Source organism: Cyrtonyx montezumae, unplaced genomic scaffold, assembly GCF_038088225.1.
Source record: "Cyrtonyx montezumae isolate F1298 unplaced genomic scaffold, pur_monq_1.0 scaffold_0, whole genome shotgun sequence".
NCBI classification, from domain to species: Eukaryota; Metazoa; Chordata; class Aves; order Galliformes; family Odontophoridae; genus Cyrtonyx; species Cyrtonyx montezumae.
The window spans coordinates 27863706-27876281 of NW_027071824.1; the positions used below are offsets into that span (position 1 = coordinate 27863706).

A 12576-nucleotide genomic window follows, 5' to 3' on the forward strand; every position below is an offset into this window, starting at 1 on the left:
GCTAAAAAAATAAACATTTTTGAGTTCATAAGAACCATATGCTCTTCTGTTTATAAAAAAGAACTGTGCTGGGACACTGAAAAAACATTCCCCAAGAATGGCATTCTTTAGGGGATTTACATTTTTTTAAACCCGTTTCCTGATTATCAGGATCTACACCACATGTACAGAGTCACAACAGCTCTGCAGTCCAGTGTCAATACCATTAACTGTGCTGCTCTATGGAGCAGAATTCCAGCATTATTCTGCATTTACTTCGACTGGTGCGTCTGTATTAGGTATAGCTAGAGGGTGAAAGGAATTACTTAGCAAACATGCAAGAAAGATTGCATATGCCTTGTATCAGGGGAGTCCCATAACCTCTGAAGTGAGTAAAGCTTCCCCAAGATTCGCATTATCTCAGGAATTTTCAGTCATTCGTTGGCCTACACTACAGCAATCCCCTGTTTCAGGAGCAGAAAAAAGGCAGCTTCTTAGAAGGGCACCTCAAAGAAAGCTGGCAATATTAAGACAACCTACATCAGCTTGGGCTGAAACAGGCTCAGAACATTACTTTATACTACATATAATACATGTTGGATGCATTTGACTTTAAATCAAGTTTAATAAGTCTAATAAGGAACAAAGACCAACTAAAACCCTTATCTCAGCTGTTGCATTCAAAGTCTTCTCACGTTTATGTGGGTTCACTGCCATCTTACAAGGAAAGTGCTCACATTATAGATTTTTCTCTCAGAGGAGCTCTTTTTTACATGCCACTACTCTGCCCAATTGTAAATGTACATATATGTATAATTTAAAGCACATTACCTTCTAACTAGTGACTGCAAAAATAACCATTCACTACACAAATGTTCCAGCTACACGTGTCTACTCACCTTTCAAACTGAAAAGTCTTGTTTATTGGTGCATGACCGGGACGGCTGCACTTTACAAGGACAGTTTCCTACAAGAAGAACAAAATAAATACAGTTACACTGCAGATATGCATGCAAAATTGAAACATTTATTGCACTGCAGTGAACCAACAAGACCACAAGTAGGGATCTCAGAACACATTCAGATTATTAATCTTTAATAAAATGAACAACCATCACAGAAAATGCCCATTATTTCATACGAAAGATGCAAACACTTACCTAAGCTTCTTATGTGCCCAGAAAACCTAGACACCTAGAAATCCAACTTCCCTAATTGCCACTACAGGTAGATAGACAGCAAAAACATTTCTTCCTTTTTTTTTTTTTTTCATTTTAAGGACAGTTTTCATGCTGCTTTTAAGAATGCTTTCATAAATATTTGTGCCTAGAACTGAGCATAATGCACATTTCTTGGCATATCATATTTTGCCACAACTGTGAGAAAGAACTGAAGTCACACAATTGCTGGATTCCCATAATTTTTTTAGTAGAATCCACTTTCAAGATGGATTAAATAGCAATTTCGTAAGTTGGACAAATGTGTCAGCAGCTCTTTAAGTGATTACGAGAGAAATCACAGCAGTCTGGAATGCCTTAAGTAGTAAGCTGTGTGACCTTCCACTCCTCATGATATATCTTGCTTAACTGCAGATAAAATAATTAAATGTGAGTGTTTACAACAATTCAGTTGGAATCTCATCAGCACACAAAATACTTCACCTCGTTCAAGGAGGTTTCATAGCTCACTAAACTGTGCTTACATTGCAGCATTTGATGGATGTGCTCAAGTTTATACTGCCCTTTCAACAAGCAGGCTGCTAAACCGACATCCCTCAAACCAGGATGGCTGCTCTAAAAGTGACAACTCCAATGTTACTGCGTTGGTCTACAACACCAGAGGTGGATGTTGGTGGTTTGGCAGTAGAGGGTGAACCTTGCCATCAGTATTCCATTACAAGTTGTTGCTCTGCAACAGATGGCAGCAGAGGGGCAGTCTGACAGAATGGTGCCTGACACGGAAGCATGTATGAAGCAAAGGTGTGGCACTGAATTCCTCCATGCAGAAAAAATGACACCCACTGACATACACTGATGCTTGCTGAATGTTTCTGGAGACCAAACAGTAGATGTGAGCACAGCGAGGTGGAGGATGGTGCATATCAGCCATCAGAGCATCAGGTGGGTCATAGAAACAGTGGGTCATCTTCACTGGTGCAGATTTTTATCATTGTAGCATGGAAGCTCTTGTTCATTGCTAAGAAGAACACACATGGCAGTGACTATGCTGAGCAACAATGCTGCTGAGAATTTGCTCTATCAACTACTGCTATTGTACTCTTTGTATCTGTTGCACTTTTTGTGGAAATAAATAGGAGGAATTACTTTTGGAGTGACTTACATAGAACTGCCATTCAATGAAATAGTAAAGAGCTGAGCAAATAATGACTGAATAACAGTATGTTTTGCATGCAGAGGGCCAAGAAAAATCAGTTTCCTTCTCTTAAGTTTACAAGTTTTGTTTCTTGGGATAAATGCATCAATATCAATCAAATGATGCACTTGCTATAGCGTGAACTACTGTATCCATTCCAGTGCTGGCAAATTTAGCAGCAGTACAAGGCTTTGCTACAAAATGACCTGACTCAGTCTTTCTAATATCAGCAGTGACCAATACCCTCCTCAGCTGTATCACACGAACACTGAAGAACATTTTTTCTACCTTAGAGCCACAGAATACTCGTGTTCTGAATTCTTTTAGGGCAACATGCATCACTGAAATGACAGAAGGATATTTCATTAACATTCACAGGCTGTCCTGACACCCAAGCCTGGGGAGTTCTTCAGTCAGTGAAAATCATTAAGGCAAAGAAATAATTGTAAATGAAGCACATGAAATAGTGGATTTAGACATTTGATCACAAAATCCAACTGTGATAATTATCACTTCCCATCACTTGTTATTGCATATATGCTGGAGCTGATTGCCTCCCTTTCCAAGGACACCACTCTACAGCAGAGGCACTGCAAGGCAGACACAGAACTGAGGCAGACAAGGACAGCCTAAAGGACTCCCTTGTATGGGGAAAGCACCAGAGTAGAAACCTATAGATGAGGATGGTGATAAGCACCTGAGAAGTGATAACGTAACCAACTACTAATGCTATATCTCCCTGATCTATTGTAAAATTATCCCAAGAACAGGTGCAAGGGAAAGCAGCCTATTGGCATAGGCAAGTCAACATTGCTTTGTCTGTCATATTACAGACACAGTAAATATGAAATAACTATTAAATAAAATAAAACAAATAAAAACCCTAAATACTATATAATTTCGTCTTCATACAATAAAATTCAACAGGGAATAAACGCTCAAGTAATTTTATAGCACAGTAAATGAATCACAACATCCAGAAATACTACATAAAATATTGCAGATTCCTGTTGATTACCTCCTGACATATTTATTCATTCTTAGTTGACTCTTCATATGCTCTTTTAGTCCTTAATTGCATATATATCTCTCTAATGGTTCACTTTATACAACCGAGACCTGCTTAATGAAGCTATAATTTGGGAGATTTAAATGCATAACATACCTTAGGTCACTTCATCAATATTTTAAGCTCTATACTAAGAGAATTTGGCTAATCACCATATAAGCAACAATGTAAGAACTATGGTAGCTAGGAAAATTAAAACCTAATTTAATACTTTGACCTTAACTCACACTACTGTGTCTTCTAAATTTTATATCTTGGTAATGGCCACAATTAATGCAGCAACGCCATCTGTATTTGCAACCTCAATGCTTGATCTCTATCCTCTGATGGATCCAAGCCAAGACTTTAATATGCCAGACTGCAGTACCACATAGGCTGCTGCAGTTCCTGAGATATCTTATTTCCAGGCTAATGCTTTAGTTGTTCTCTAACAATAAAATGAAAAAGTCCTAACATAATTTAGAAATGGTTACAGTAAGTTCATGTGGCTCAAAGGGACTGAGTGTGGGGATTCTGCAACAGTTTGACTGCTGCAAACACCCAAGCTGCAGGCTCTTGCACCAGCACTAATTCCAAGGTATTATTACTTATTATTAGCTATTATTATTATAGAGTCAGGATGAAAATACCATAAATCACCTGCCAGTGTACCACAGGAGACCAAAGCTGGGCACCAGTCGACAAAAAACAAACAAACAAACAATTACCCTATTAATTTTTATACATCTGGTTCACATATCCCTTTTGTTTCCTTCTACAAGTATTGGTAAGCATGTTCTCGAATGTAACCATCAAATATACTCACATCATCAATGGCGTATGCCACATTTTCAAGAGAGTTTCTTTGCCTGAAAGAAAAAAAAAGCCAATAGGGGTAGAAAAAACATTCAATTTTTAGCTCAGGAAAGTCAGTGCTCAAAATGTCTGTGAACTGCATGGTATCTAAAGAGCAGCTTTCTTATCTCCATTACTATCGTACCCCATGAACATGCTCGCACCACAGTTATTTGTGAATAATGAAAGCTCAATCAAGCAAATATTCTGCTTAAAAAAAAAGGAAATTTAGAACAAACGTAGCTAAGAATAAATCACAAGAAAACCATTGTATGTTTTGTAATTGTAACACGAGATTGTAAGGAGAGGATTTCCCTTTTTAACACATTAAGTTGTAAAACACCCTCTTTGTAGGTATTTGGCCCTGACCCTGCCAATGCAGTCAGAAGTAATTCTGCATCCACTTCCAGTAAAAAACTAATGTCTGGGAATGCTGAAGTGTGTAGATGTATTCATGTGTGAGAGTGTTTTCAGAATCAGTCCCTAGTTTCACAAAGAAGTGTTATTTATATTTCTTTTTTGTGTATTAAAAAAAGCTTGTCTTAATGATTATGTGTTTGTCCCTGCTTTACACTGTCATTTGGCACCTAACTATCCCATACAGCAACAAAAGCAGAGCATTGGTTCTTCCCTATATACAGGTTAATGCAGGTTTCTCCTTTAGGCTCCTTGAAATTTCTTGTCTGGTATTTTTACATTATTTTAATTAAAACAACTGCATATGTATATTTTTTTTCCTAAAGATTTGCCAAATATGAAGTAACTTTAAAACACTGCATGTACTCTTTTAGAAAAGTAGTCAGTAAAAAGTAAAATAAACTCCCAAATTAGTCATGTTCTGATAGGTCAGATGATAATATTTTAGTTTTCTAGCCACCCACCTAGTTTTCTCCCTTCTTTCTTCATTTGTGTATATTTCAGTACCTACCTTCTTTAGTGTTAGTCATCTATGGAGAATTCAGCTTGTTATGACACATACTTGCACTTAATCCCTCTTTTCCCCTTGGATCCTGAATGGTGTTGACACTTCAGTTACAGTAAGTGTATTATAAATTAGGGATGCAGAGCCAAATTATACTGAAATAGAATCACCAGTGTTTGTGCTGACAGCAAATCCATCCTGTAGCATTAAAAAAATAACTGTAATGCTGAGAGCATTTCTCTACCTATGATTTCTGACAGTTGCTATTACATCACTGTATTCCAGCCTTTGTACAGCATGGTGAATGCACTCTACATTGACTACAGCTGTGTTACTTCTGCCAAACCTTGGATAATCTCGCATTGTTAAACTGTTATGTCTTCCTACTCAGGTGGACATAGTTTTTAATGAAAGGATAAGGTTGGCTAACACCAAGGTAGCAGGAAAAGAAGAAAGAATGTGTGTTTTTTTTTGTTTCTGTCACAGTATCCCCACGCATATGAAAACAGGAAAAAAGCAAACAAACGGAACACCATTCTTCTCATATATATGTGGCTAATGTTTTCTCTTCACATTAACTGTGAGTCAGACAAGATATAACACAGTCATAATAAATTACCTATCTTGTGATATTGAATGTCCAGCAGCATGATCAAAAGGCAGTGATGGTCGGATTCTGCAATGGACTCTGATATTCCCTCTCAGCTCCTAGAATTAGAACATCACCACGATTAATACCAAATACTGGAGAGGACAAATACACTCACAGAAACTGGTATGTTTAAGAAAGCAGGCAACTGCTTGCAACATTGACAATGTTAAGACTCTGGGGAGGAAAAAATAGTCTCAGAATCATTTGCTTTCTCATATCTTTATATGAGAATAACGTATAATCTCTTCAGAGCTCTGAAATGGTGCAGTGCTCTTCAGACTGTATGAAAAATAAACGATGCCTTCAGTTAGAGCCATTTTCCCCTCTTCAGCCTCCTTCCTCTTCACTTGAGCTTTTTCACTTATATTAAGAGAGCAGCCAAGATTAAACACTGCATGTCTCCTCCAGCAGCCCTAAGGGAGATGTCGGATCTTAAACATTTTGTTCTTTTTTCTCTTAACTCTATGTTCAGAATGACTGAAAAGCCAGTGCTGATTTTTCTCTCCAGGCTGCTTCAGAATTTTGCTTATCTAACCCGGTGTTTTTCTTTGCTTTTGGTTCGTGATCATTTCTTCTCATTTTGTATTACTGAAAACAGCTTGCCTGTGATGAGCAGTGAATACTCCCCACACTGCCTTGGGGATTACCCCCTCAGCAAACTGCAATGCATGGAAGATTTGGGGAACTAAGTGCTTTTCAGTATCTTCTTCCCAGGCAGAAAAACTCAGAACTTTGTTTGAATGTTGCCTATCTTTCTAAAAGTGAGGTCCTGAACCCCTAACTAGTCCTTTGGGGAGATGAGGAGACAGTGAAACTGAAGAACAAAAAGCAAAAAAAATGAGTCCCAAATGAACCACCACTAATGCCTGAGCAGGTACAGCTAGCTATGTTTGGAAAAATAAAATGAAGATAATCCTGCAGTTTCAATTTGGTCATTTTAAGAATTTGAGAACAGTTTAAGAGGAATATTTCTACTAAATCAAATCTGAATTATTTACCTTGAATTTCATACTGCACAGGAATTGCCAGATGAGAAATGGTATTTTCCGTTTAGAGAAGGGGATGAAGAAACTCAAATTTTGCTTGCTATTCAAAATGGATGTTGTTCCTTAGGACAAAATGCTCCAGGAATGAATCTGGAAGATGCTCGAGTAGAAAGAATGGACTGGAGCTTATTGTAATGTACCACATGCAGAAATGCACCACATGTAGAAAGAGGGTGGTTGGGAGTGATACATCCAGGAGGAATATGTTAATTAGTTTCACCGGTGCAAGAAGTTATGGATATAATTAAATCAAAAAGAAAATGTTTTGTCTTTCAAGATACTTACAATTAAGCTGTTATGTAGAGCTCTCCTCTTTTGCTTTTCTCTCTCGTATCTCTCTGTCACCTCTTGCAGGGACTGCTCAAGATCAAAAGCCTTCATCTGAAACACTGAAGAAGAAAGTTGTTTTAAAGAACTAACTAAAAACTGTGACTTTACAAAATCAGCTTTACAACTGCAGCTCATGGAAAAGGTCTACATATAGCAAAATAATAAAGGACGCTTCTCTCTTTTACAAATTACTTCTAGATATATTTCACTGGGAAAGGTGGCAATAGCCTTACTTTCAGATGAGACTAAATATTCCTAAGCAGGGGACCACTCAGTCATTACATAGAAGATTTACAGTTTTCTGTATGCCCATTACAGCTTCAAAATTAGCCTACTTGAATGTTGCTTTTATAATTCTCTCACTTCTGATCTCTATTATAGGATTAAACTGGTAACGTGCTGTCGTTGGAGTACACACTTTGGGATTTCTGCTTCCTATATGTAATTTCAGATTTGCAATTCTGACCACAGTATTTAGCCTTATTCATAGAATCTTCATCTATAACAACTGAGAAATAACTGAAAAAATGGCCAAATTAAAAATATCATCCACCTGAGTACCAACACACACTCTTGTCACACACAGTGAAGCTTCTCCTGGTTCTGAATTCATAGAAAAATACATCACGAGGTACAAAGTTGGTTCAGCCAACAGGAGTTTGCAAAGCCTCATAGGAAATGTTTATTAATTATGTACACCAAATCCAGCTTCCTATCTGCTCCCTTGGGCCCCTGTTTTGATAAGGGGAACACTGGAACATTCGCCCTTGCTTAATTTTCTACTTTATTTTTTCCAATTTTAAAGACAACTTTCTAAAGCATTTTCTCTACACGGATAACACAGTAATGGATTACCATTTTAATCATAAGTTTATACATGATCATAAGTTTATACACAGAGACATGCTCTGCAAATATCTGCCACTAATTATTTATTATTGTGCTAATTATTTATTATAGTGCTGTTTATTGTTATTGACTGAAGTAGCCTCAACAGAATCAAACCTGTCTCAAAATCATTTCAATTAAAAATTTCAGCAGCAGTAAAATCTGTTTTTACATAGTAATACCTAGGTATCAGAGAATCATACAGGGAAATCATACAGGGACTCTGATTTTAAATTTATGCACTTGCTTGTAGTTCTTCAGCCTCATGAACATCAGTTTAAGCCTTATTTCACCATCAAGTTGGTACGTGTCATGTTCTTCAGTAGGAGCACCACGAGAATCAATAATGTGGGAAGGCAGTGTGAAGGCAGATGTCAACAGACCCAGGTACAGGACCAACGCACTTGGACCGCAGTGACAACAGAGTACCACTGCACCGTAGGGTCTGTTTATACATACACATGAATGAGGACCTGGATTCTCAAACAGCAGTACTTATTTTTTCAGAACTCTCCTGAAATCACACAAGTCCTCTTCTGGTATACCAAAAATCAGGCAAATTTCAGCTGAAGTGACACATGCTTTATTGGGCTGTTCTAGTATTGTCATGACAACAAGTCTGAGACCTACAGACAGGATGCTACAGCTGAGCCACAGCTAATACTCAAATTATCAGCCTTGAGAAAATCCAGGGTTATTCATGTCTTTCTGACACCTCAGGACTCCTAGATAATTTAACATCCAGCTGAAAAAAATGTGCTTGTATCTCAGAATTGAACTCAGTCCACCAAGAGTGTTACTAATACTTAACAATGACAGTGCTGGTATTACGTGACTGGAATGTAAGCGTAAGGAGCCTTACTTTGCACTGCTTCATTTTGCAGCTGTATCCCTTGGACTGCTGTCAAAACTTGGCAAAGACAAGCTTTGTATTGATGCTGAAAGTCTTTCAAAAACTCGAGAGCAAATGATTGGAGGCTCTTCATGTCTTGCTTAAGCCTCTTATCACCAAGAAGAAAAAATATGTTATAAAAACACAAAACCAGCAGTTAAGGAAGAGAATCAATATAACCACAGTACAAATAAATATGCTGAGATTTCATAGTCAGGAAGAACCCACTACTTGATGAAAGGAAGACTTTAGGAGTGCATCTTTCATCATTTTTAGGGAAGGATTATCGAGATACTCACCAGTGATGCCTATTGAAGATTTCACCATGACTTTAAGGATCCTTAGCATCTCATTCTATGGACTGGGACCATAACACAGCCTCAGATTGTTCCCACAAACAAAAATAAATGTGTGCGTTCTGTCCACTTATAAGACACATCCAGAACTAGCAATATAAAACTGTGATCTGTTTAGCCACGTCTACTCTGATCAGGAGGTATTTGTTAAGGTCATTTCTTAGGTAGGCCAGTTCTATGCCTTCCTCTGAGAATGATGTATTTTGAAAAGGTCAGAAACCTTTACAGCCGACAAAAATATTTCCATTATTAATGTAACACAGCATAACATACATGATATGACTTACAAGAACAGCTTACATTCACAGAAAAGTCCAAATAAATATCTCCAGGTATGGATAGCAGCCTATACAGTAGACCCTGGAGCTCAGAAGCAGATGCTCTCTCAGCTTCCCAGGTAACTTTGCAGCCCATTGCAGCAAAACCACTTTAAGCTATCTCAGACACGGCTATACTTTGCTGCAAGTACTGCTGTGAATAAAGTAAAGCTACAGATCAGATTCAAATCTGACCATTTCCATGTTTTACTGTATTTCATAAGCAGGTATGTTGCAGATTGTACTGACATTACTACTAAAGATCCTTACCTTTATTGCTTCATGTAGGTGAGTTACAACAGAACTCCTCTGCAATTTCTGCTGCTTCCCATGCGCAGAGTAGAGCTGCAGTATCTCATTAACGCTTCTTCCAGCCCACCCTTGATACTATTTGAAAAAAGAAAAGATCACCTAAAAATCACTTCAAAGCATTCCTCGTTTTTGTTGCATTTTGTCTCCTCTGTCCCTGTAAACATCTGGAAGTGAATCATCTGGTTACATGGGATATTGCAAATAGATAATTTCTTTGCTTTTTACATTTTTCTGAGTCATGTGAAAGATCATTTCTAATTAAGTTGACTAACATCACAATATTCTACTCCCTTAGAGTGGCAAACCTCAACATCAGGACGCTAAAATATGCCTTCAGAGATCAAAGGAACAATAGCAATTTTTAAAGGGATGTGGAGAAGAATGCTTTCTAGTAACTTTATGGACAAACTTTTTGAGATGTTGAAATCAAAATTAGAATAGGAAAACTGCAACTTAAAAGTATTTACAGGCAAGAACACAGGATTGAAATCTACACAGAGTAGTTGTGAAATTCTGCAAATTGAGAGAATTTATACTATGTTAGAAACTGCACGTTTGTTGTTTACTGACAATACTGGTACTTACATCAGCTGCTACTTCTTCACCTGCTCTTCCCAGCAGCATTTTGACATCCACCATCCTTTAACCAGTACCAATAACCTCTCCCCTTATTTTGGGAATGCAAAAACAAAGCTTTCATGGGCTTTTTATTTGTAAATGGACCTGGAGGTCCTGCATAGCTATATAGCCCTTCAGTGCGAATATAAAAAGCACTTACATGGAAAATAAATAGCAGGAGATTATCTAAAAAATAACTCTTCTATTAGAAGTTTTAGGACCACAGAAATTGAGACAGCTCCTGTACTGGCATTTATATGTTTTACTCTAGGGATTTTCATAAACACATTTGTATTTATAAACGTGCTTGACAAAAACACACACAAGTACACTGGAATTAATAGCTCAATAGCTCTAATCACATACGAAAAGTTCAGCATAGTTAAAAGTTAAGACAACTTTTTCATTTATCACATGAAACAGAGGTCTCAAAAGGCTACATTACTGCAACGTGTCCCTACAAAACATGTCACCCCAAAGCCGTGCATTTCAACAGCTGGCAGGTTAAGTGGAACTGGTTCACCAGGCAATCAAAACACGTGGCTCTAGACCTAGTGAGAGGCACCATCCACTGCTTCTGGCCTGGCAGAACAAAAGGTGACAGAGGTAGTACTGAGGTGGGGAAAATACGAACTACTGAGAGATACAGGATCAACTCAGTGGGTGCAGAGTGGCTGGGGGATGCAGGAAGCAAAGGGAGAGGTGCCCCCATAGATATGCTGAGCGCTTGAAGGGTCCTTTGCAGATGTTGTGATAGTAGACAGCCAACAGAAAAGTCTTCAGGGTAAAGTGGATTAAATGATTTTGAAAGCTCTCTTGTAGGCCAGACGGTAAATCGCAGATGCATTTTGATACGTACATAAAACCTTTCCTTGTTCTGACAGTAAGTACTTTGTATGCATTTTCTTGTGTATAACAGGGGCTCTTGGTAAGGCAGTTAAAAAATCACTATCCATGATACATTAATGCACAGAAAACAAGGTTTTATTATCTAATACTCAGATAACCACGTCCTACATCCAACGCACTGTAGTAGCTAAAACAGTGCAAACATCATCTTCTTCAGAATAATTACAGTATTCTCCTGCATACCTGGCAAAACTCACTTCAGATGTACCATCTGGCTTCCAATCAGGCTTTGGAAAACGTTAAACCCACTTTTATCCACAGGTATTAAAGGACCCAAAGGGAGGACAAATGGCAGTCCTAAGGTCACCCAGCCACTTAATGCTGCAGAGCAGATTAGCTCTTGGCCAGCAGACTGTGCTGCAGCTAGATCTCACAGCTGGCTCCGGTCCACACGTGTAGGTAAGTATTCACAGTTCTCTACACGTTTGAAGACACCATTATCACAGGCTGCTGCTTGCTTCAATAACACTCTAGGAGCAACAAAACCTTCTGAAAAAGGATATGTAAGGCAACGAGGGCACCCATCACTGCTGTGTGCTCTGCAGCTGACTTCTGCCACAGTGCTGCCTTTACAGGACGAGCCCAGCGCTCGTGCTATGAAGGCACGTAGCAGGGCATCTCTGCCCGCTCACAACGTAACGTGGTTTTCCTGCAGTCTATGAACATTCCTAATTGGAGAAACAATAATTACCGCTGCAAGTTTTAGATGAAGAGCAGCGTTTTCAGTTTCCAGGGCAATTATTCTTTCTTCTTGGGCCTAAAAATAAATAATAAACGAATAAGTAGAGACGCACACAAACCCACACAGAAATAAAAACGGCACTACGGTGAGTCTGAAGAAGCGCTACAGAGAACCGCCCCCCGGCAGCCCCGCCCCCGCCCCCCCCCGCATGGCGCAGGGCTCACTCGCGCTCTCTGCTCCAGCTGCCGTACGCGCTGTGCCCACACCGTGCCCGTGCCGAGCCCTCCCCTCGGCCGCATGGCGCTGCTCCCTTGGGCGCCCGGCTCCCCGCTAAATCCCCGGGGCCTGACAGCGGGGCTGCTGCGCTGAGGGCTCCGCCTCCGCGCTGCCTGGGCGG

General features: G+C 39.1%; 1 protein-coding gene across 2 annotated transcripts in view; it reads right to left on the minus strand.

The window, feature by feature from the left end:
- The window catches only part of KIF25 (kinesin family member 25), a 29857-nt gene extending 17356 nt beyond the window's left edge, over positions 1-12501 (minus strand). Inside the window, exons 1-8 of one of the 2 annotated variants that reach the window (XM_065730896.1) lie at positions 12404-12501; positions 12189-12254; positions 9929-10045; positions 8956-9094; positions 7161-7264; positions 5797-5885; positions 4227-4269; positions 879-946 (exon numbers count right to left, since the gene is read on the minus strand). In XM_065730896.1, coding sequence (XP_065586968.1) covers positions 879-946; positions 4227-4269; positions 5797-5885; positions 7161-7264; positions 8956-9094; positions 9929-10045; positions 12189-12254; positions 12404-12478 — 701 coding nt within the window. In that variant the 5' untranslated portion in view covers positions 12479-12501. Of the gene's footprint in view, positions 1-878; positions 947-4226; positions 4270-5796; positions 5886-7160; positions 7265-8955; positions 9095-9928; positions 10046-12188; positions 12255-12403 lie in introns of those variants that run through there. The other variant, XM_065730903.1, reaches the window with a different exon arrangement.
- Positions 12502-12576: the final 75 nt, after the last annotated feature.